Source organism: Aquarana catesbeiana, linkage group LG05 (genome assembly GCF_042186555.1).
Source record: "Aquarana catesbeiana isolate 2022-GZ linkage group LG05, ASM4218655v1, whole genome shotgun sequence".
Lineage (NCBI taxonomy): Eukaryota > Metazoa > Chordata > Amphibia > Anura > Ranidae > Aquarana > Aquarana catesbeiana.
In genome coordinates this window covers 458,109,888-458,134,014 of record NC_133328.1, presented here as the reverse complement: position 1 = coordinate 458,134,014, position 24,127 = coordinate 458,109,888, and the positions used below count along the sequence as shown (strand labels likewise).

The window sequence follows — 24,127 nt, the reverse complement described above, 5'->3', positions numbered from 1 at the left end:
AGGCAAGGAAGAGAATACATACAGATATTGTTCAAAATTTGGGTGGAACCCCGCTTTAAGCCTCTCTTTATATATTCCAGAAATACATCCAACAGGGAAAATGGGACCCCCTTAAATTGGCCACAGCACACATTGGCAGTCCCTGGACAAAATCATCTGCCTTCTAAATATAAGAAATTTTCAAGTGGTTTAATTTTCTAACATCTAAAATATTAGTTTTGAGTGGACTGACCCTTTAATATCATTAGGGCGTTTTTCATATACACAGTTGGGAAAATGATGCTTAAAGACTTATTGGGACCCCTGCACATCATGAAAACACATAAAGCTTTCTCCGTAATCTAATGCAAAGAGCAGTGTAAAAAAGCATAGACTGCACTAACTTATATCAACAAATCAGACTAAAGTCATATCTCTGGAAGATTAATTCTGATTGGTTGCTGTGAGTTACTCATCTTTGTACTTAGCTTTTTGACTAAAGTTTGAGAGTAAAATTCCATGAAGGATGGGTTTCCTTGCAAAGGTAGCCATTGCCTTCTCTTTTATGCTTGTGCTATCAGCCTGTCCTCTACTTTACTTGTTTCCTTCTTCCCTTCTTTCCTGTGCCTTTTAATCCTGTAGATTCTGAAGCAGGACACACAAGTGAAAACTGGGGCGAACGAATAACGTCCTCTTACAGCACAAACGCAGGTAAAGTGAACTGTACATATATTACATGGCACGTTTATCTATTTGAGTATGAAATCACTCTTCATCAGTTTCTAGAGTCCTATAAATCTGTTTAAAGAATGAGTCTGGCTATCGTTGCTTATGGTTAAGATTGCTATAATATACTTTACACTGGTTTTGTTATAATGCTGTTGGCTTCATTTGTATTGCAAAATAACCCTAAAATAGCAGAAATGAAGAACACCTAATATGGTATACAGTTATGCTCATAAGTTTACATACCCTGGCACAATTTATGATTTCTTGGCCATTTTTCAGAGAATATAAATGATAGCACAAAAACTTTTCTTTCACTCATGGCTAGTGTTTGGCTGAAGCCATTTATTAATCAACTGTGTTTACTCTTTTTAAATCAAAATTACAGCAGAAACGACCCAAATGACCCTGATCAAAAGTTTACATACCCCAGTCCTTAATACAGTGTATTGCCCCCTTTAACATCAATGACAGCTTGAAGTCTTTTGTGGTATTTGTGGATGAGGCTCTTTATCTTCTCAGATGTTAAAGCTGCCCATTCCTCTTGACAAAAAGCCTCCAGTTCCTGTAAATTCTTGGACTGTCTTGCATGAACTGCACGTTTGAGATCCCCCCCAGAGTGGCTCAATGATATTGAGGTCAGGAGACTGAGATGGCCACTTCAAAACCTTCACTTTATTCTGCTGTAGCCAATGACAGGTCGACTTGACCTTGTGTTTTGGATCATTGTCATGTTGGAATGTCCAAGTACGTCCCATGCGCAGCTTCCTGGCTGATGAATGCAAATGTTCCTGCCTCCAGTATTTTTTGATAACATACTGCATTCATTTTGCCATCAATTTTGACCAAATTTCCTGTGCCTTTGTAGCTCACACATCCCCAAAACATCAGTGACCCTCCTCCGTGTTTCACAGTAGGAATGGTGTACCTTTCATCATAGGCCTTGTTGACTCCTCTCCAAATGTAGTGTTTATGCTTGTGGCCAAAAAGCTAAATTTTGGTCTCATCACTCCAAATGACTTTGTGCCAGAAGGTTTGAGGCTTGTCTCTGTGCTGTTTGGTGTATTGTAAGTGGGATACTTTGTGTCATTTACCAGAGCTTTTTTCCTGTGTGAAGGGGAGTGTGTCCCTTCCCTTCAATCACCTCTCTGAGCTCTGCAGAGTGTAACTTCAGCTCTCCACCCATTTTTTCGGACCACTCCAAGCTTTCAAAATTCTGCATTTTGAACAGATTTAAAGAAGAAGGGGCTGCAGATAAACAGGTACAACTTACGTAGGAGCATTTTTTTTTTTTTTTTCATCTCTGTGTTTCACCTGAGGCCAGTCACTTCATTGGGTATATGTAAGGGTTTACAACCACTTTTAACACAGAGCACAGAACTTCATATTTCCAGTGCTCTGATGCTCAGCCCCCACTCAGTGCTCCAGTCAAGAAAAGCAACACTTGACAATAAAGCTTGTAGATCTTTGGGACAGCGCTGCATAAGAGAAGAATATTGCAGTCAAAGCAGTATTTTTTATTTTTGTAATTATTAAGAATTGGATATCTCAGTATACCCTTAGCTGTGCATGCTTCCAGACAACTTGTGCACAGTTGACTAGCAGAATTCATAGGGACTGTTCCCTGAAGATGCATTCTTTATACTGCTTCTTTCCTCGGTTTATGTTTGGGTACACGTTTCCTGAGAATAGATTGATAGCATGTGCTTTTCAGAAATCATTGCATGACTTCAGGCATCCCATTGGTCAGTAAAAAAAAGAAAAGAAAAAATAAATATACACACTCACACACACTATCTCACAAAAGTGAGTGACATTTTTGTAAATATTTTATTATATCTTTTCATGTGACAACACTGAAGAAATGACACTTTTCTACAATGTAAAATAGTGAGTGTACAGCTTGTATAACAGTGTAAATTTGCGGTCCCCTCAAAATAACTTAACACACAGCCATTAATGTCTAAACCTCTGGCAACAAAAGTGAGTACACCCCTAAGTGGAAAAAAGTGTCCAAATTGGGCCCAAAGTGTAAATATTTTGTGTGGCCACCATTATTTTCCAGCACTGCCTTAACCCTCTTGGGCATGGAGTTCATCAGAGCTTCACAGGTTGCCACTGGAGTCCTCTTCCACTCCTCCATGATGACATCACGGAGCTGGTGGATGTTACAGACCTTGCGTTCCTCCACCTTCGATTTGAGAATGCCCCACAGATGCTCAGTAGAGTTTAGGTCTGGAGACATGCTTGGCCAGTCCATCACCTTTACCCTCAGCTTCTTTAGCAAGGCAGTGTGTTTGGGGTCGTTACCATGTTGGAATACTGCCCTGCGGTCCAGTCTTCAAAGGGAGGGGATCATTCTCTGCTTCAGTATGTCACAGTACATGTTGGCATTCATGGTTCCCTCAATGAACTGTAGCTCCCCAGTGCCGGCAGAACTCATGCAGCCCCAGACCATGATACTCCCACCACCATGCTTGACTGTAGTAAAGACACACACTTGTCTTTGTACTCCTCACCTGGTTGCCGCCACACACGCTTGACACCATCTGAACCAAATAGGCTTATCTTGGTCTCATCAGACCACAGGACATAGTTCCAGTAATCCATGTCCTTAGTCCGCTTGTCTTTAGCAAACTGTTTGCGGGCTTTTTTGTATATCATCTTTAGAAGAGGTTTCCTTCTGGGATGACAGTCGTGCAGACAAATTGATGCAGTGTGCGGCGTATGGTCTGAGCACTGACAGGTTGACCCCCCACCACCCCTTCAACCTCTGCAGTAATGCTGGCAGTACTCATACATCTATTTCCTAAAGACAACGTCTGGCTATGATGCTGAGCATGTGCACTCAACTCCTTTGGTCGATCATGGTGAGACCTGTTCTAAGTGGAACCTGTCCTGTTAAACCACTGTATGGTCTGAGGCCTGTTCTGAGTGGAACCTGTCCTGTTAAACCACTGTATGGTCTTGGCCACCATGCTGCAGCTTAGTTTTAGGGTCTTTGCAATCTTCTTATAGACTAGGCCATCTTTATGTAGAGCAACAATTTCTTTTTTTTCAGATCCTCAGAGAGTACTTTGCCATGAGGTGCCATGTTGAACTTCCAGTGTCCAGTATTAGAGAGTGAGAGCGATAATGCCAAATTTAACATACCTACTCCCCATTCACACCTGAGACCTTGTAACACTCATGAGTCACATGACACCGGGGAGGGGAAATGGCTTATATTTGCCCAATTTGGACATTTTCACTTAGGGGTGTACTCGGTTTTGTTGCCAGCGGTTTAGACATTAATGGCTGTGTGTTTAGTTATTTTGGGGGGACAGCAAATTTACACTGTTATACAAGCTGTACACTCACTACTTTACATTGTAGCAAAGTGTCATTTCAGTGTTGTCACATAAAAAGATAGAATAAAATATTTACAAAAATGTGAGCAATGTACTCACTTTTGCACTTTTGTGAGATACTGTGTGTGTGTGTGTGTGTGTATATATATATGTGAGAGAAATATCTGCCCCATATTGGTATAAATAATGACTATATGTGAAAACACGTTTTATAATTCAACTGAACTGTGGAAGCTTTGTCTAAAAAAGACAAGCGGAGTGTAAAAGACTTACTTTCTTTGTCATAAAGCCCCTCTCACCCCCCCCCCCCCCCCCCAAATAGATTTTTATAGAGGCACTTGGCAGGGGGTAGGAGCCAAGAGCACAGGTGGGGGAACCCCAGAAGAGGAGCACTGTCATTCACTTTAAGCTTTAATCAGATATTTTGTAAAGTAGATCATTGTATGTTGGTCACCGTGGGATGTGAGGATCATAAATACAGGCCTATGTGGCCTTGAGGCTATTTGTTGTCATTCTCCTCGCTGCTAATTTTAGTACGTGTGTATCTCCAAACTGTGTCTGTATGCGATAATAATAAAAAAAAATCTTAAAAATGTCCTTTGTTTCTTTTGACATAGGGATGCCTCTCCTTGTATAGCATCTACAAATATATTATAGGACAGCTCCCAGGTGGAATCCATTAATTCCCTATGGGTCCTCCATCAGTGTCCACACATCAAAAAACATACCCAACAATGCACCACAACATATCTACATGATTTTTCAGATATGTGGTGGATTGAGGGTCTGGTATGCTATTTACTGTGGGGACTTGCATTGGGGCACAGTTGAATTAAATGGGCACACTCCCCAATATACATGCAAGAACAGCATTTAGCCTTCAGATGTGAAATTCTGTTTCTCTGTCAAGCGAAGCCCCTGCTGTTTTACCTGTGAGGGGCTGGGCAGCACTTTCCAGCTTGCATTCCCACTCAACAGAAGAGCATTTTAAATGAAACTGGTACTAGGTGACCATTACCCAAGGAGACTACTGCAGACAGAGGTTTCCATAGCAACACAAATCGGCTGATGCTACACATTCATTTAAGATTAGAGCTCTGTGTGCGTGTGGAAGACACCCTGTAAACTCTACTGTGACAATACTTTGCCTTTATCATGTGGTGGTGGTGTTTTTTAACTAGTTTTTTAAATCTTGCTTTAGTTTCACTGTGTGCAATTGACAGGTGTTTTCGCTCACAAAAAATAATTTACAGAGTATTATATTTTTATTTATGAATTAAATTAAACTGCATATAAAAGTGTACAGATCTTGTTCTAGCCGAGCCTTCCTTTTTACATGTTGTACTTTCTGCAATTACAGAGAAAGAAGGACCAGAGAAAAAGAAAGTAAAGAAAGAGTCTGGAAACAAGAAATCTACTCCGGTTAACATCCTCTTCGGTTACCCGTTATCTGAACGCAAACAGATGGCACTTCTCATGCAAATGACTGCCAGGGACAACAGCCCAGGTACCTGATTTATTGCTGCCTTAAGAAGGGAAAGCAGATTGTTATGGTAAACGTTTTACCTCATAATGCACAGAACATTACATTTGTATATGATATAAATTGTATACCCGCCATCTACAGCCTTACGGTTCAGATGCTGATTACCTTTGGCAGTATTTGAGATGTAGCTGCTAATTTGTGGATGTGCTCTTATTATATAAACAACTGTAAGACCGAAAAGTTATTTATCATATGCAGATCGGTAATCAACAGTGGCAACTCTAGGAACAATATATAGGGGGGGCACAGGAGATACCACAGTCAAAACTGGAGGGGCACTAATAATTTTCACCACTAAATCGTACAACTGTGGCTTCAAAGCCACTACCAATGCCAGGAAAAAGCAGCTGTAAAAACACGCTTTTAGTAGCTTTTTGCATTGGCATTAATGTGCGTTTAGCCGTGTTAGCTTTTAGCAGCGTTTCTCTTCCTCTATTCAAAATCAGTGGTTCCCTAGCCGTCTTAACTGACCCAACTTTCAGCAGATTGATTTGTATAGAAGTTGCATCCAATTTGGATCATCATGATCCGACTTGTGATGCGACTTTTGCTCTGAGGATCTTGAAATGAAACGCCGAAATGAAAAAAAAATTGTGTGCAACCCCCCCCCCCCCCCCCCAAGATCCATACCATGCCCTTTAAAGGGGTTGTAAAGGCAGAAGGTTTTTTATCTTAATGCATTCTTTGTATTAGGATAAAATGCCTTCTGTGTGCAGCAGCCCCCCCCCAAAAAAAAAAAAAACCGTACCCGAGGTCCCTCTCTGTCCAGCAATGTCCACGAGTCCCTCGGCAGTCCGAGATTCTCCTTCCCGATTTGGATGAGACACAGCAGTGGCGCCATTGGCTCCCACTGCTGTCAAACAAAGTCAGCTAGCCGATCGGGGGAAAGAGGGGGCCGGGTCGGGTCTCCGTGTCTGAATGGACACAGAGCTGTGACTCAGCTTGGGTGCCCCCATAGCAAGCTGCTTGCTGTGGGGGCACTGAACAGGAGGGAGGGGCCAGGAGAGCAGAAGAGTGACCCGACAAAAGGAGGATCCAGGCTGCTCTGTGCAAATCCACTGCACAGAGCAGGTAAGTTTAACATGTTTGTTATTTTTATGGAAAAAACGAACCTTTGCAATCACTAAGTCTGGCATGGATCTTAGGGGTAAACCCCATGCCAAAATAGAAGAAAAAACAACTTGTGGTCCCCCCCATACCAGACCCTTATCCGAGCATCCAGCGCGGCAGGTCAGGCCACATGCCCTCAACATGGGGGGGTGTGCGTGCTTTGGGGGGGGGGGCTCTGCGTGGACGTCCAGGCCTTTTTATGTTGCTGTGCTCACCAATGCGTTGTTCTTTCCTCCAAAATGTACCAAACTGTTGATTTGGCCACTAGTTTCTGAAGCCTTACAATGGCCTGTTTCACTTGCATGGACAGCTCCTTTGAACATATGCACTGCCTTGTAAAAGTATTCACCCCCCCCCCCCCCCTCCCCTCTTGGCATTTTTCGTGTTTTGTTGCCTCACAACCTGGAATTCACATGGATTGTTTGAAGATTTGCATCGTTTAATTTACGGGACATGCCCACAACTTTGAAGAATTTTTTTTTTTCTATTGTGAAGCAAACAACATATAGGACAAGATAACAGAAAAAGTCAATGTGCATAAATATTCACCCCCCTTAAGTCAATACTTTGTAAAGCCACCTTTTGCCGCTATCACAGCTCCAAGTCGCTTTGGATATCGCTTTGGAGTCTCTATGAGCTTATAATTCACATGAGATTGCATTATTAAGTGGCTGCTTAGAGTGAGGGGCTAATCCCATGAGCACAGTGTTTGGCACATAGAAAGGGGCGGATCATCTGTGTACCATATCAGCAATACAAATCTTTAAGTCTGACCACAGATTTTCTATTGGATTGAGGTCTGGGCTTTGACTAGGCCATTCCAACACATTTACATGTTTCCCCTTAAACCACTCAAGTGTTGCTTTAGCAGTGTTTTTGGGGTCATTGTCCTGCTGAAAGGTGAACCTCCGTCCTAGCCTCAAATCACACACTGAGTGGTACAGGTTTTGCTCAAGAATATCCCTGTATTCAGCACCATCTATCTTTCCCTCGACTCGACAAGTTTCCCAGTCCCGACTGCTGAAAAACATCCCCACAGCATGATGCCACCACCATGATTCACTTTTCTTTGATAGCCAAAACGTTCAATTTTAGTCTCAGCACCTTCCTCCATACATTTTGGGAGTTTCCCACATGCCTTTTTGCAAACTCAAAATGTGCCATTCTGTTTTTTGCTAAAAGTAATGGCGTTCTTCTGGCCCCTCTGCCATAAAGCCCAACTCTCTGGAGCGTACGGCTTATTGTTCTATGTACGGATACTCCAGTCTCTGCTGTGGAACTCTGCAGCTCCTCCAGGGTTACCTTAGGTCTCTGTGCTGCCCCTCTGATGCCCTCCTTGCCAGGGATCATCAAAAATTTGGATATTTTTTATAACCTAACCCTGGCTTGTACTTCTCAACAACATTGTCCCTTACTTTTTTAGACGAGTTCCTTGGTCTTCATGGCAGTGTTTGGTTAGTGGTGCCTCTTGCTTAGGTGTTGCAGCCTCTGGGGCCTTTCAAAAAGGTGTGTATATGTAATGACAGATCATGTGACACTTATATTGCACACAGGTGGACATCATTATTTAACTAATTATATGACTTCTGAAGGTAAGGGTCGGTTCACACTGAGGCAGCACGACTTGCAGCGCGACTGCCTCAGGCGACCTGGACACGACTCAGCGGCGACTTGCAAAACGACTTCTGTATTGAAGTCAATGCAAGTCGCCCCCAAAGTAGTACAGGAACCTTTTTCTAAGTGAGAGCGACTTGAACGGGACTAGGTCGCCTGACAAGTCGTCCCAGTGTGAACCGAGGCTAATTGGTTGCACCAGAGCTTTTTATGGGCTTCATAACAAAGAGGGTGAATACATACGCACATGCCAATTATCATTTTTTTTATTTCTGAAAAATAGTTTTATGTATATATTTTTCTAATTTTACTTCACCAACTTAGACTATTGTGTTCTGATACATCACATATAATTCAGATTAAAAACCATTGAACTAAAGTCTGTAATGTAACAAAATAGGTAAAAGGCCAAGGGGGGCGAATACTTTTGCAAGGCACTGTAGGTTCACAGCAATAGATTCCAAAATGCAAATGCCACACTTAGAATCAACTTCAGACCTTTTACCCGCTTAATTGATGAAGAAATAACGAAGGAGTAGCCCACACCTGGCCATGAAGCTTTTGATTCAATTGTCCAATTACTTTTGGGCCCTTGAAAAAAAGGAGGGAGGGTGGCTATTCCTAAAGGGATTGTAAAGTCTCAAGGTTTTTCACCTGAATGCATTCTATGCATTCAGGTGAAAAACCTTCTGTAGTGCAGCCCCTCAGAGTTACCCTTTTTACTTGCCTGAACTCGATCTTTTCAGCGACGAGCCCAGCCGCTGTCTCAGTTCCCCAAATTTATATATGGACCTAACTGTAACTCATTTGTATTTTAAAATGACATATATTGTTTTTTTTTAATACAAATACTTAAAAGAAAAACATACGATGTGTATCTAATCAATTCACACAGATGAACCATGTGGTTCAGAGGTACATCCTCCTACCACTACCCAACCACACAAGGGTGGTTGCCTTCTCAATACGTTTTGCTGTCCAATTCTTAAGGAGAAAATTAGGTAATTTAGGTTATATAAATTTGTGTATTTTTGATATGACCATCATTACATGCACAATAAACCATATTCAAAGGTAATAAACATTATATGTTCAACAATACAACATTTACATATAGATTGTGATATAGCCCTTTCAATCAAGTTGGTACACAGTCACAGTAGAACCTCTCATGTAGGGGGACACAAGGGGAGGAACCACACAAACCCAACTAAGGCCGTATAATCTGAAAGATGTTTGTCCAAAATTGTCATTTAATCTAGATCTCTCTAGGTACATTAGGGCTACCATTTATCTTCCCTTATTCATATCCCCCATGAGCAATACATCCCTGTAAATAGAACCTCATCCACTGACTGTTGGAGATGCATACAAATATAGTAGTAGGCTAGGTATGTACATTACACCCTCTCTGTATTCTATTCCCTCCCCACTTTGTGCGTGTGTATATATACATTATTTTAATGTTCAATCTGAATTTATTTTTTCATCACAAAAATAAACAGATGCGTAGCAAGTGAAAAGCACGTCCAGTCTTCCACAATATTGGGGTTAAGAGCACAGTGTTGTTGAGTGTATATAGAAAGGCGTATGTGGGATAATACCCAAAGTCAATGAATGTCAATGAATTAAATCGATAATGGGTAAAACACATACATGAAGGAAGATTGTATATAAAGACCTTTCCAATGTAGAAGCAGATGATAACTGAAACTGGTATACAACCATTGCTATAAAATATGTACATTGGCATGCATCCCAGACAGTGTTAAACCAAATTCAGTTACATTTGCAGTACATTAAAAAAGAGGGAGCTTTACCCATGGCCACTGCATAGCGTACTTGTATGTCCCAGTATACACATACATCAGGGCAAAAAAGGCTGTCGCCTTATATATTTCCTCCAGCATGACCAGATGTGCGCCAACAGGCAGCTGAGTATGATATCACCAGTGGTATGTATATGTGCACTGCACATGCCTGAACTGTGGCCCCTATAGTGGAGTAGGTCAAGCCTGTGAGCATAGATATGTGTGCTACTTGTGCACCTAGGACTGCCACCATCTGCAGTAGAGCAAGGGTAGCAGCCATATTGCAGTTGCTGTAACACTCTAGTTGGCCTAAGGCACCTGTCCAGACAGTAAAAAGGGACAGTCCCAACCCCTGACATTTGAGGCTGTAGCAGTCGTTGTCCTGGTCACCTTGTCCTGCACTGCGCACAGTATATACAGTAAAGGCAAAACCCCTACCATGGAGTGGGTCTCCTCAGCACATCATACAGCCTCCATTCCATTACGGTAGGGGGAGGTACAGCTTAGGTGTCAACCAAGATATCTTGAGGCAATTCATATAACTTAAACACTCTACAACAGCGATTATACACTATAATTTACTCTGTCTTAATAATTTCCAGAAAGCTGTGTAATTAGCCCAATATGGGAAGAGCAGCATACTACAACCCACAAAAAAAAAATGTGTGTGTATGTATGTATATATTATATATAAAAAAATCTAACTGGACCCAAACCTTGAATTACCAGTGTTCTAAATTCCTGCATGTTACGTACTGCCCACATCACAAATCCTCCTTGACTCAAGTTGCCATTGTTGCACTGTATATAAAATAAGGAATCACAATATCTATTCTAAAAAGCATTTAAAGCTTAAAGTATCATTTAAACCGAGTGCCGTAGTTGCCTTAAGATTTTGACTTCATCTGGCTTCCCATTTTAAAATTGATAAAACAGTATTGCTCCCTCTTATATTTGTATGTACGTGCTAGATGGCATAAAACTTTACTCCAGATGCATCGCATTTGAGTTTGAGTACCCCTGTGATGGCTTACCGAAGTGGTTACTTTCCCATTGGCATTTGGGATATGTGGAATCGTTTAAACGTTTACAAAAAATCCTCTCTGTTAGCTCATATAGAAGTCATCACTATATACATTATTGCCTCCATTATTTGGCAGGTAACAGAGTGTTTGAGAAACCAACTTTGTGCATTTGGCAATTCAATACATTATAAACATATATTTTCTTTAATGTATTTTCTGACTGTTCTGACATCAGAATAGGCCAATATTTAGTCAAAATATCCCTGATTTATTAATGCCGTTGCAAGTATTTGAGGCTTTTGTAGTCGGCTTTTCTTTTTATATGTGGCATATCATAGATTAGAGCTTTCCTTATCTGTTTGGCTTTCTGTATAGCACATTTTATTACCTTTTTAGTGTAGCCCTTTGCAGACTGCCTATTCCCCATGGCTTACAGCTGAACTCCAGCTTTCTTTTCACTAGAACTAAATGGAATGATCGATCCCGGCATAGATCATACCTCTGTACCATGTTGCTCTGTTGTCTGCAGATCCCCTGATATTCTGGATTTAGTGGTGGCTTTGTGTCATGTGACACTCTGTGTATCCCAATGATAGACTCTGTCCCTTCCACAGCTCCTTCCTGTAGTGACCAGAGTCTATAACACTCCCTGTTGCAGTCTTTCAGACTCAGCAAATAATGTAACTTCCTTCACAGCTCTGATGGTGGGTGGGATTGAATACATCCTAATTTAGTATTCACTCCTGCCCAGTCACACCTACAGGAAGAGTCCAAACCTCCCATGTCCCACCTCACAGATCACAGCATTATTCTTAAAGGCAATTTATTCTTAAATATCTCTATACTAGGGGTGCGCATCTTCACTGGCCTCACGATTCAATTCGATTATCAGGTCCACGATTCACGATGCATCACGATTACTGCGCGCGGTTTTCATCCAAAAAATTTAAGTAGTCAGAAGAACTCAATTTTTTAAATTTTATCTGTTCTTAAAAAAAAGACAACACTCCCTGCATGTAGCAAAGTGTAAACACAGCAGACAACTTAAAGAGGAGCTCCAGACTGCCCCCAAATGACTACAGAAGATGGTCAGAGACTGCAGACATAGTACAGGAGATGATCAGAGACTGCAGACATAGTACAGGAGATGATCAGAGACTGCAGACATAGTACAGGAGATGATCAGAGACTGCAGACATAGTACAGGAGATGATCAGAGACTGCAGACATAGTACAGGAGATGATCAGAGACTGCAGACATAGTACAGGAGATGATCAGAGACTGCAGACATAGTACAGGAGATGATCAGAGACTGCAGACATAGTACAGGAGATGATCAGAGACTGCAGACATAGTACAGGAGATGATCAGAGACTGCAGACATAGTACAGGAGATGATCAGAGACTGCAGACATAGTACAGGAGATGATCAGAGACTGCAGACATAGTACAGGAGATGATCAGAGACTGCAGACATAGTACAGGAGATGATCAGAGACTGCAGACATAGTACAGGAGATGATCAGAGACTGCAGACATAGTACAGGAGATGATCAGAGACTGCAGACATAGTACAGGAGATGATCAGAGACTGCAGACATAGTACAGGAGATGATCAGAGACTGCAGACATAGTACAGGAGATGATCAGAGACTGCAGACATAGTACAGGAGATGATCAGAGACTGCAGACATACTACAGGAGATGATCAGAGACTGCAGACATACTACAGGAGATGATCAGAGACTGCAGACATACTACAGGAGATGATCAGAGACTGCAGACCTGCTGGACGTGGTAAGGGAGGTGCCAGACTGTCCTATCCAAGATGACCAATACCCCGCCCCCCCTCACCACTAACCTGTCACCATATAATACTATTACCATAGCGCTCCCCTGCCCAGTGTCACCACGGACCAATTCCCATCCTTCTCGACCAGCATCCACACAGTCCTCTGCTCTCCACCACCCCCCCACCTCTACACAGTGAGCATGCAGATAGGGCAATAAAACAAAAAATGGTGTGCAGTGCTTTGTGGTGATAATAAATGCACAAAAGAGTCTTAAGTAGTGAATAAATTTAGTCCTGAAATATATAATCTGTGATATGATTAAAAGAAATCTTTTGTGTATTCAAAGTAATTCCAGTGCTGAGTGTTCTCTGCTGTGTTCAAATCATTCACCAGAAATCAGGAATGATTTGAACACAGCAGAGAACACTCAGCACTGGAATTACTTTGAATATACAGAAGATTTCTTTCAATCAGATCACAGATTTATATATATATATTTCAGGACTATATTTGTTCACTACTTAATAACACTCTTGTACATTTGTCACTGCAAAGCACTGCACACCATTTTTGGTTTTATTGCCCTATCTGCATACAGTCTGGCACCTCCCTTACCATGTCAGTCTTTAGTTCTCAGTGTCCTCCCCGTGGCCCCCTCACCTGCCTCTACTGCTCTTCTGGCTCTCCTCCAGCTCTGCCTCATCCTCCTCCATCACCCCTCTGAAACCTTCCGGGACCAAAAGCACTGATGGCTCCATTCTCCTCCTCGGAGCTCCGTGCTCCAGAAGCCAGCCGCGGCCACCACTCTTATCAGCAGTAGGGACAGCTCCAGCCACAACAAGCTCCGGCCCCGGCGCTCCATGTTCCCAACGTACACACAGCGTGGCTCCTCACTTCCGCATTCCACCACCATGACGCCGCCTGGGATCACTTTCTATTGGCTGGTGAGGGGGTGGGACGATGAGGGGAGAGAGAAAGGGATGTATGGAAGGCCTCCTCTCCTCGCTACACAGGGGGGGTGACGTCAGTGGGAGGCGGATCAAAGCGGCGCGGAAACTTCGGCTTTCAGCTCCACTCGGAGGCAGGGCATGGTGCGGCGGCACGGCGCGAGGATGACGTCATCCTCAATAATCGATTTCTTAAGGCTATAGAATCGATGCCGCATCGTGGACGGTCGAATCCTGATGCATCGATTCGACGATTAATTTCAACACCCCTACTCTATACAGTGGTAAATATAAATAACCACCTACAGGCGGTTCCCGGGTTACAAACAAGATGTAAGTCGGAACAGGTGCATTTTTTTTTTTAGGTGTAGCTCCAGCCAAAAAAACTCTTTTTAAGCTTTTTGGGTAACATAGGGAAGGGTTAACACCCTTGCAATGTTTGTTTTGCTGTCTGCCCCTGTTCAGAAGATTTCACTTCATTTTCTGTCCCAACCACAATTGGATTTTGAAATTTTTGGGTTGTTGTGGAAACAAGCCTTGGTGATAAAGCTTCAGTGGGGACACCTTGTTCCCATAATAACTCTTACAGGAGTGACTTTCCCTCCCTAGGGGTAGATTTCCTCTCACTTCCTGTTGTCACCCTCTGTTAGGGAGAAAAATCTCTAATCCACTCTGAGAATAACAGAAGAGATATATACTGTATATACTATTAGAGGTTGAACCTGGTAAATATCATCAGACTCAGATTAAATTTTTTTATTTAAAGAAAAAGTTAGACTGTTTTGCAGATTTTCAAACAGAACTGTAATATATTATATGCTGGCCACACAAAAACAAGGTCTTCCTTAATAAAAAAAAAAATGTCCCTTTAAGACCGTTCGTTCGATTTTCTAATCATTAGTGGGGTCCAATCGACGTTCGTTTTCAACCATAGTGATGGGTAAATTTAGAAGTGGAAAACTTCTTGGTCAATGGAATTTTCAGACAGTGTATGTGGTTTTTCGTTCAGAAATGACATTAATTTCCAAACAGAATGTTAAACGCATGTGAAAATTTCAAACAACATTCTTTCATTCAGCGAATGTACGTATCAATGTACGTAGCAATATTCTGATCTGAAAATTGATACGTGTCGCCAGCGTATGGCTCGGTGCACACCTATTCAGTTTGCTTTTGATCTGTTTCTGCTATGCTTTTTGCTGTGCGTTTAGATTTTTGGGCACGTAATTTTGCTGCGATTTGCGTTTTTATTGCATTTTTTTTATGCTTTTTTTTTTTTTTGGCCAATTTGTTGGGTAGATTAAAAAACACAAATTGCTTCAAAAACGCATTACATGCTTTTCTGCAACTTTTCTATCGAAGTATATTGATCCAAAAAAGCACAATTTTGCGTTGAAAAAAGTCCTTGACCCTTTACAAATACGCAGCAGCTGAAAAAAGCATATATGTGAACGTGTCCCATAGGAAACCATGTTAAATAAACTGGTGCGTTTCTGCAAAAAGCACCAAAAAACATAGGCGTGAACCAGGTCTAAGACGTTTAGTAACATAATGGGGTTAAAAAAAACTAAAATATAGTTTAAAAAGAGTAGATGCGGTAATCACTACTGTAAGGGGTTCATTTTTTTTTACTGTGGAACAGTGAAAGTAATATATATTACTTATATATAAATACACCCAGAAGTAGGATATATGGACTTTTTAACTAGGAGTCAGATATGAAGGGTGATTAAAAATCTTTTTTAATAAAGTAATACTAAAAGCTGAGACTTTTATTTTTCATGGATTTGATCATTTTAAATATAATGCACAATACTGGTAAAAGTTTACTTTAAATGTAATTGTAATGTTTTATATTACCTCCAGTCTATCATCCTCCACCTCTCTGGGTTCAGATGCTGATCTTCCCTGGACAGTCTTTAAAGTATTTTTTTTTTTTTCCTTTAAACAACAAACATGTTATACTTACCTGCTCTGTGTAATGGTTTTGCACAGAGCAGCCCTGATTCTCCTCTTCTAGGGTCCCCCATCAACACTTCTGGCTCCTCCTGCCTTCAGAGTGCCCCAATAGCAAGCTGCAAAGTATAGTATAAAGTGCCCCAATAGCAAGGTAAAGAAAACTTCTGCCTTTAGAACCACTCACTTCCTGCCCAGGACTACATGTCCCATGAGGCATTTCTCCTCACATATTCACAAGTTCTCAGGCACTTACTGACATGTATGGATGGTGTACTGAGCTGTATGTGTGCTGCACTGTAATACCGGATATGTAAACAAGTAGTGCATTCTGTATGCAGGCCAACTAATCGACAGGTCGATCAATCGATTAATTTCATAATCGATTAGTTGTTGTTTAATCGATTAGTTGTTTTGGCCCTACTTCATAATAACTTTCCATAGCCATTCCTCTGTCGTCTTGCAGTAAGATACTATTGGCAAGGCTGCAAGACAGAAACGACACAGGAGGAGGTATGACACATTTACACCTTTCACCACCCACTTGAAGGTCCAGAGACACCCACAGTAACCCCAGGACCCACCCACATCAGCTCCCAGAATTGGCACAAGTGACTCCCATAGCCGGCCCTGAAACTACAGAAGCTCAAAACATCATGGGACATGTAGTATCAGGACTGAAAAAGGAAGGAAACCGGAAGTCAGGGAACTTTGAAATCCAGCCAGAAGGAGGAGTGACATCACAGAAACACAAACCTGCTGTATACAGCTAAAGTAGGTAAGATACAGATAAAATGACAGCAAGGTTGTAATTCATTTACATTCACAATGCATCTGTTTTGGGGAGGAAAAGCTGGAGTTCTTCTTTAAATATTGTCCTCAATCACACTGGTTAGTACAGTTAGGCTTCACTCTAAGACATTGGATAAATTGAATGTTTCTTACGAAGGACACTGAGTGAATACCAGCTGTATGTAATATTGTGTTTGGAGTGGTTGGCTATATATTGCTGTTGAATTTTCTTTTTGAATTTTCTTTTCTGTTTTGTAGTTTAAATTTAAGACAACATATTTGATAACATTGCTTGAGATTTCAGTTCCGTGCACAGGAAATATATCTCTGGCAGGATCAACAGGTATTATTTCTGTGCTTGCAGAACAGGCGAGTTGCAATATATATTACATTTTTGTTCAGGAGTTTAGAACAGTTCTTCTCAACCAGGGTTCTCTGGAACTCCTCCTGTCTGATGGTGCCTACATATTTCTGGGGCCAGTGTCACTTGGCAGAGTCAACATCATGACACCAATTAACTTTTTGACTGCCTGTAAGAGTAGCATTCTGACCACCACTGATCTCCTCCAATGATTTGGTTTTCTCAGGGATTCCCAGTGACCTAGAAATTATTTTAAGGGTTTCACTGGGATAAAATGGTTGACAAAGGCTGGTTTACTTTAAAAGCTAGGTTGACCTGTAGGAGCCTGTTATACAGTGAGGGGAAAAAAGTATTTGTTCCCCTGCTGATTTTGTATGTTTGCCCAGTGACAAAGAACTGATCAGTCTATAATTTTAAGGGTAGGTTTATTTTAACAGTAAGAGACAGAATAACAACAAAAAAATCCAGAAAAACACATTTCAAAAAAGTTATAAATTTATTTGCATTTTAATGAGTGAAATAAGTATTTGACCCCTTCGCAAAACATGACTTGGTACTTGGTTGCAAAACCCTTGTTGGCAATCAGACAGTGCTGATCCTGACCTCCCTGGGGCTCTAAGCAAAATTCTGCTAAGGGGCCCTCTACCTGACCCGTGATGCCATGATCCCCAGAGAGCCTCCCCTTACATCAGGATCCCCAGAGAGCCCCCATTAAATCAGTGTCCTCAGAGTGTCTCCCACTACATTAGGGTCCCCATAGAGCCTCCCCCATACATTGGGGGTCCCCAGAGAGCCTCCCCCTACATTGGGGGTCCCCAGAGAGCCTCCCCCTACATTGGGGGTCCCCAGAGAGCCTCCCCCTACATTGGGGGTCCCCAGAGAGCCTCCCCCTACATTGGGGGTCCCCAGAGAGCCTCCCCCTACATTGGGGGTCCCCAGAGAGCCTCCCCCTTACACATCAGTGTCTCCAGAGGGCCCCTTCCTTGCAGAGGTTCCCCTGTACCTGGCTGGTTGAGGTGGGAGGCGACGATCGGCAGCTCTGTGGTGTCCACAGGCAGGGGGATCTCCCTGGGGCTAGTGGTTCTATCTCCGAATGTATACAGCGGAGAGGGGAGGGGCCTCTGACCCGGGCATCAGCAACAGTGTTCAAGCAGAGTGAAAGTGAAACTGATACCTGCCTGGGTCAGATGCCCCTCCCTTCTCCTCTCCACTGTATAAACTGACATTTAAAAGAGTACTACAAGCCCCAGGGTGATCCCGACGCCCAAACAGGCATCATAGAGGTGCCGATCTCTGCCTTCCACCTCCTCCCACCTCTCCCCACTGCACTCTAAAGGGCCAGCCAGAGGTGCAGGGGGGATGCTGGGTCTTGGGGGGGGGGGGGGGGGGGGCAGGCACAGCGATATAACGGAAGGGCCCAGTTGCAAATGCAACTGCAGCGACCCCTAAAGTTCCGCCACTGGATGTTGTAAACATTAATTGGCGTGCTATGACACGAGGGGGAGGCGGGGCCTCGAGTAATTTGCAGGGCCCTACGCAGCTTGCGTAGTCAGCGTATAGGGCGGATCGGCTCTGATCAGAGGTCAGACGTTTCTTGCAGTTGGCCACCAGGTTTGCACACATCTCAGGAAGGATTTTGTCCCACTCCTTTTTGCAGATCCCCTCCAAGTCATTAAGGTTTTGAGTCTGATGTCTTGAACCTTCAGCACCCTCCACATATTTTCTATGGGTTTAAGGTCTGGAGACTGGCTAGGCCACTCCAGGACCTTAATGTGCTTCTACTTGAGCCACTCCTTTGTTGCCTTGGCTATGTGTTTTGGGTCATTGTCATGCTGGAATACCCATCCATGATCCATTTTTAATGCCCTGGCTGAAGGAAGGAGGTTCTCACCCAAGATTCGACGGTACATGGCCCCGTCCATTGTCCCTTTGATGCAGTGAAGTCCTATCCCCTAAGCAGAAAAACACCCCCAAAGCATAATGTTTCCACCTCTGTGTTTGATGGTGGGGATGGGATTCTTGGGGTCATAGGCAGCAATCCTCCTCCTCCTCCAAACACTGCGAGTTGAGTTGATGCCAAAGAGCTCAATTTTGGTCTCATCTGACCACAACACTTTCACCCAGTTTTCCTCTGAATCATTCAGATGTTCATTAGCAAACTTCAGGTGGGATTATACATGTGCTTTCTTAAGCAGGGGGCCCTTGCAGGCACTGCAGGATTTCAGTCCTTCATGGTGTAGTGTAGGGTTGTCCCAATACCCAATTTTTAACCACTTCCCGCCCGCCGGCCGTCATATGTTGTCTTTGACTTTATGCGGGTATATCTGAATGATGCCTGCAGCTACAGGCATCATTCAGATATCGGCTTTTTCAGCCGGCGATTCCCTACACCATATGAATGATCATAGTGGCTGTTCCGCAGCTTGATCGTTCTTATGGGCGGCAAGAGGGGACGTTCCCCCTCCTGCCGCCCTTCGGTGCTTCTACCGACTCACTGCTTCCATCAGTGAGTTGGAGACAGGATCCGCCAGCCCCGGATGTTTACCATAGAGATTTCCGGCAGACCAGATGGTCGCCGGAGTCTCTATGATCATTCAGAGGCCAGGCGCATTGTTATGCCGTCACTGCCCGGCCTCTGCATTCAAACAAACAGCGCCGCCTTGGCTAGGATCTTTTTTTTTTTTTTATTATTTCAGGTTTCCCAGCCTAAAGGTTAGATGTGGGGTTTTATTGTCTTATTGACCCCATATCGCACTGTAAAGAGGACCGATCATGCCATATCCCTATTACAAGGGATATTTACATTCCTTGTAATAGGAATAAAAGCGATCAATTTTTTTTTTTTTTAAAGTGTCAAACTAAAAAAAAAAAAAGTAAAATTAACAATAAAAAAAAAAAAAAAAAAAAAAAAAAAGTAAAGCGCCCCACGCAGAAGCGAGCTCATACCTAAGTCCCGGCCCACATATGAAAACTGTTTTCAAACCACACATCTGAGGTATTGTTGCGAAGTGTTAGAGCGAGAGCAATAATTCTAGCCCTAGACCTCTTCTGTAACTCAAAACATGTAACCAGTAAAAAATGTTAGTCGCCTATGGGGATTTTTAAGTACCGAAGTTTGGCTCCATTCCACGAGCGTGTGTAATTTTGAAGCATGACATGTTAGGTATCTAATTTACTCTGCATAACTTCATCTTTCACTTTATGGACTTTACTGTTTTTTTTTTTTTTTCTATATAAAGCACAAAATAGTTTCTTTTCCCCCAAAAAAAGTTCGAAAAATTGCTGCGCAAATACTGTGCGAGATAAAAAGTTGCAGCGACCACCATTGTATTCTATGTAATTTTCTAGCAAAAAAAATGATGATTTTTACATGTAGGAGAGAAATGTCAGAATTGGCCTGGGTGGCAAGTGGTTAAAATCAGGTACAAGTACCGATACTTTTTTTTCAATTACTCATCGATACCGATACTTTGTTTTTAATGTCTTTAATGTCTTTTGACAGTTTTCATATGCACAATACAGATTAGGTGGCACTAATTAAGCAGCACTGATAGGATTAAGTGACACTCATGGGCACTGATATGCAGCACTGACTGATGGGCACTGAATGATGGGCAGTCATGGCTGGCAATGACTCATGGGCACTGATGGCTGGCACTAGCTCATGGGCACTGACTGATGGCTGGTACTGACTGGGCACTGACTGATGGCTGGCACTGATAGATGGCACTTATGGGCACTAAAATGCAGCCAGCAATAAATTACATGAGAGGAAAGAAATTCTATGCTGCCTGCGACGCCCATCTTGGTATTCTTTGCCCTCGGCCGTATAAAAGCAGCAGCGGACATCTTGTTACATCCAGCCCGAATTATATGGGCTGGGTGTAACCAGATACCCGCTGCCGGCTTACTGCGGCCGAGTGCAGGGTGTACTAAGATGGGCGTCAGAATGTTCAACCGCTGACGACGATACGGAGCTTCACTTCCGTTACCGAATGTGATGGTTATTGTCACCAATCCCTATGGATAATGCGGCTGCGCCCTGCCAGCTTACCTAGTTCCAATGCTTGAGGACTTGCTCTCCGCTCCGTCCACTGACTTCTGGTTGTGCCTCCTCTCCCAGGTATCGGATCAGGCATTGGGAGCATTTGTGCGAGTACAAGTACTCATGCAAATGCTCGGTATCGGTCTCGATACTAGTATCGGTATCAGGACAAGCCTAATATAGCGTGTTACCTATTGTTTTCTTGGTGACTATGGTCCCAGCTGCCTTGAGATCATTGACAAGATTCTCCCGTGTAGTTCTGGGCTGATTTCTCACCGTTCTCATGATCAATGAAACTCCACAAGGTGAGATCTTGCATGGAGCCCCAGACCGAGGGAAATTGACAGTTATTTTGGGCCCTTTCACACTGGGGCGGTTTGAAGGCGCTAATAATAGCGCCTGCAAACCGACCCAAAAGTGCCGCTGCTTTGTCTCCAGTGTGAAAGCCCCGAGGGCTTTCACACTGGAGCGGTGCACTGGCAGGACGGGGAAAAAAGTCCTGCCAGCAGCATCTTTGGAGCGGGGAAGGAGCGGTGTATACACCGCTCCTTCCCCGCTCCTGCCCATTGAAATCAATGGGACAGCGCAGCTATATCGCCAGCAAAGCGCCTCTGCAGAGGCACTTTGCGGTGGTTTTTAACCCTTTCTCGGCCGCTAGCGGGGGGTAAAAACCCCCCGCTAGCGGGCGAATACCGACGGTAAAGCGCCGCTAACAATAGGGGCGCTTTACCAACGACCCCACCCCAGTGTGAAAGGGGCCTTAGTGTTTCTTCCGTTTGTGAATAATCGCACCAACTGTTGTCATCCTCTCACCAAGCTGCTTGGCAATGGTCTTGTAGCCCATTCCAGCCTTGTGTGGGTCTACAATCTTGTGCCTGACATCCTTGGACAGATCTTTGGTCTTGGCCATGGTGGAGAGATTGGAATCTGATTGCTTCTGTGGACAGGTGTTTTTTATACAGGTATGGAAGAAACCTGGGAGCCAGAAATCTTGCTGATTGGAAGGGTATCAAATGCTTATTTCAGTAATTTAAAATGCAAATCAATTTAACTTTTTTGAAATGCGCTTTTCTGGATATGTTTGGTGTTCTGTCTCTCACTGTTAAAATAAACCTACCATTAAAGGTATAGACTGATCATTTCTTTGTCAGTGGGAAAATTTACAAAATCAGCAGGTGATCAAATACTTTTTTCCCTCACTGTATGTTAGACCCATATTTAGGGTGTAACATGCTCCTGTGCAGAAACCTCCCACCGCCAGCGCTGCCCTGCTTTTTGACAGCGATCAGGGGATCCTCTCCCTGCGCACGATGTTGCAATTTGAAAACAGTGCGGCCGTGTAGAGCTCCACCCACACGGCCCTGTCATTCATTCTCAGTTTCCTGTGAATGAATTTGACTACAAGTACCGTCGTTCACTGCAGCTGACAGCTTGTAGTTCCAAATGAACTGTGTGGGTGCTGGTGAGCGCTCTCGTAGTCCATTGACCTTCCTGACATTCAGTAACTGCTTCCCCTATCAGGGGTATGGGCAGATCGTGTACTGAGTCTGCAGGATCAAGGCATTGCACCCGTGATCTGCTGATTGTGGGTGCAGTGCATAAAAGGTTGTAGAGTAAAAAAAAAATGCACATTTTTTTTACATGCATTTATTATTATAGATGTGCATTTATTTATTTTACAAGTAGCCAGCAATGGTTGGTAATGGAAGTGTGTCCCAGGGAAGAGAACCTAAGGGTCTTTAAATCTCTGTCCTCTTATTGTTTTTCTTCTTTGATATCTTAAAGTGCTTGCAGGCAATGTTCTTCATCCTATATTTTGAATCTGTATGTTTCTGCAGATATGACTAAATCAAGCAGTCACCACTCCCCATTTTCTGTTTGCTGACTTTCTCTGTGTCTTGCCTCCTGCTCATGTGGCCATTCAATAGTCTCTATAACAGCTGAATGAGTGTATTCATGAAGCATGTGCAAGTTCCCTGCAGGTGGTGTTTGACAGCCCTCTCCCATCACCCTCTTGCTAAGATAAAAGCACTATGATGGTGTTCCTTACAGTGGAGCAAAATGTGTTTTCACTGCCTATGGAGCTGCGTTGCTACAATTATAAGCACATTTAGTGTGTGTGTGTATATATATATATATATATATATATATATATATATATATATATATATATATATATATATATATATATATATATATATATATATATATATATATATATATATATATATATAAATTTTTTTTTTTTTTTTTTTTTTTTTTTTTTTTTTATGGAACATACTGGGTACAGGTTTGTTTTAAATATTGGTCAACAAAGACCCCTAAAGTTATTTTTTTTAAATGTAAACATGCATCATTTATTGTATCCATTCTGGTAATCCTAAAGTAGGGGTAGGCAACCCCTGGCACTGGTGCCACAAGTGGCACACAAAGCCTCTTTTGCCTGCACTCGACTCCCTCCCCATCAGCAGAGCAGCACAGGGAAGTGTAAGTAAGACACTAATGCATTCAAACTTCAAAGTTTCCCCCACCGCACCTGCACTGAGGGGGGAGGCACTGTGCCCCCACACATTGTAAAAGATGGGAAACATGGTTTGGTTTTCTAACTTTGCTATATCTGCGATCGGCAGCTTTTGTGATGGGGAAGAGATTGGGTGCAGTTCTGCTGGGGGGGCGGTCCCTGTTTCCAGGAGGAGGACTGGCTTGGCTACTGCTAAAGCCAATCACAGTCCTGCTAGCCCCGCCCACCATCTGGAGGAAGATGACTCGCTTGGTTGCCACTCAAAAAGAAGGGATTTCACTGTGATTGAGAAAACCACAATCAGGTGACAGTTTGTGGAATTACTGTTGAGCTTCTGGGAACTTTGTTGAAACTATTCCTGAATCTTTGCGTAACTTACTACTGAATCCCTCTCTACTCTGTGTCCCTTTAAGCCACAGCCAGTATTCAGTGCAATGAAAATCACACCCAACTTTTCCTGTGAAGCAGAGCGCCGCACTTTTTCTCAGCTGCGGGGGCCCAACTTATGATCCTGCACACAGGCCCGCTGCTTTCAGAAAATGCCCCTGAC

At 43.0% G+C, this 24,127-nt stretch overlaps 1 protein-coding gene across 4 annotated transcripts in view; it reads left to right on the top strand.

Moving 5' to 3' along the window:
• Window positions 1–24,127, top strand: part of ANKRD12 (ankyrin repeat domain 12) — a 222,323-nt gene that overhangs the window by 137,550 nt on the left and 60,646 nt on the right. For 3 of the 4 annotated variants that reach the window (XM_073631354.1, XM_073631353.1, XM_073631355.1), the window contains exons 4-5: window positions 622–690; window positions 5,416–5,562. In XM_073631354.1, the coding sequence (XP_073487455.1) occupies window positions 622–690; window positions 5,416–5,562 (216 nt within the window). The remainder of the gene's footprint in view (window positions 1–621; window positions 691–5,415; window positions 5,563–24,127) is intronic. The other variant, XM_073631356.1, reaches the window with a different exon arrangement.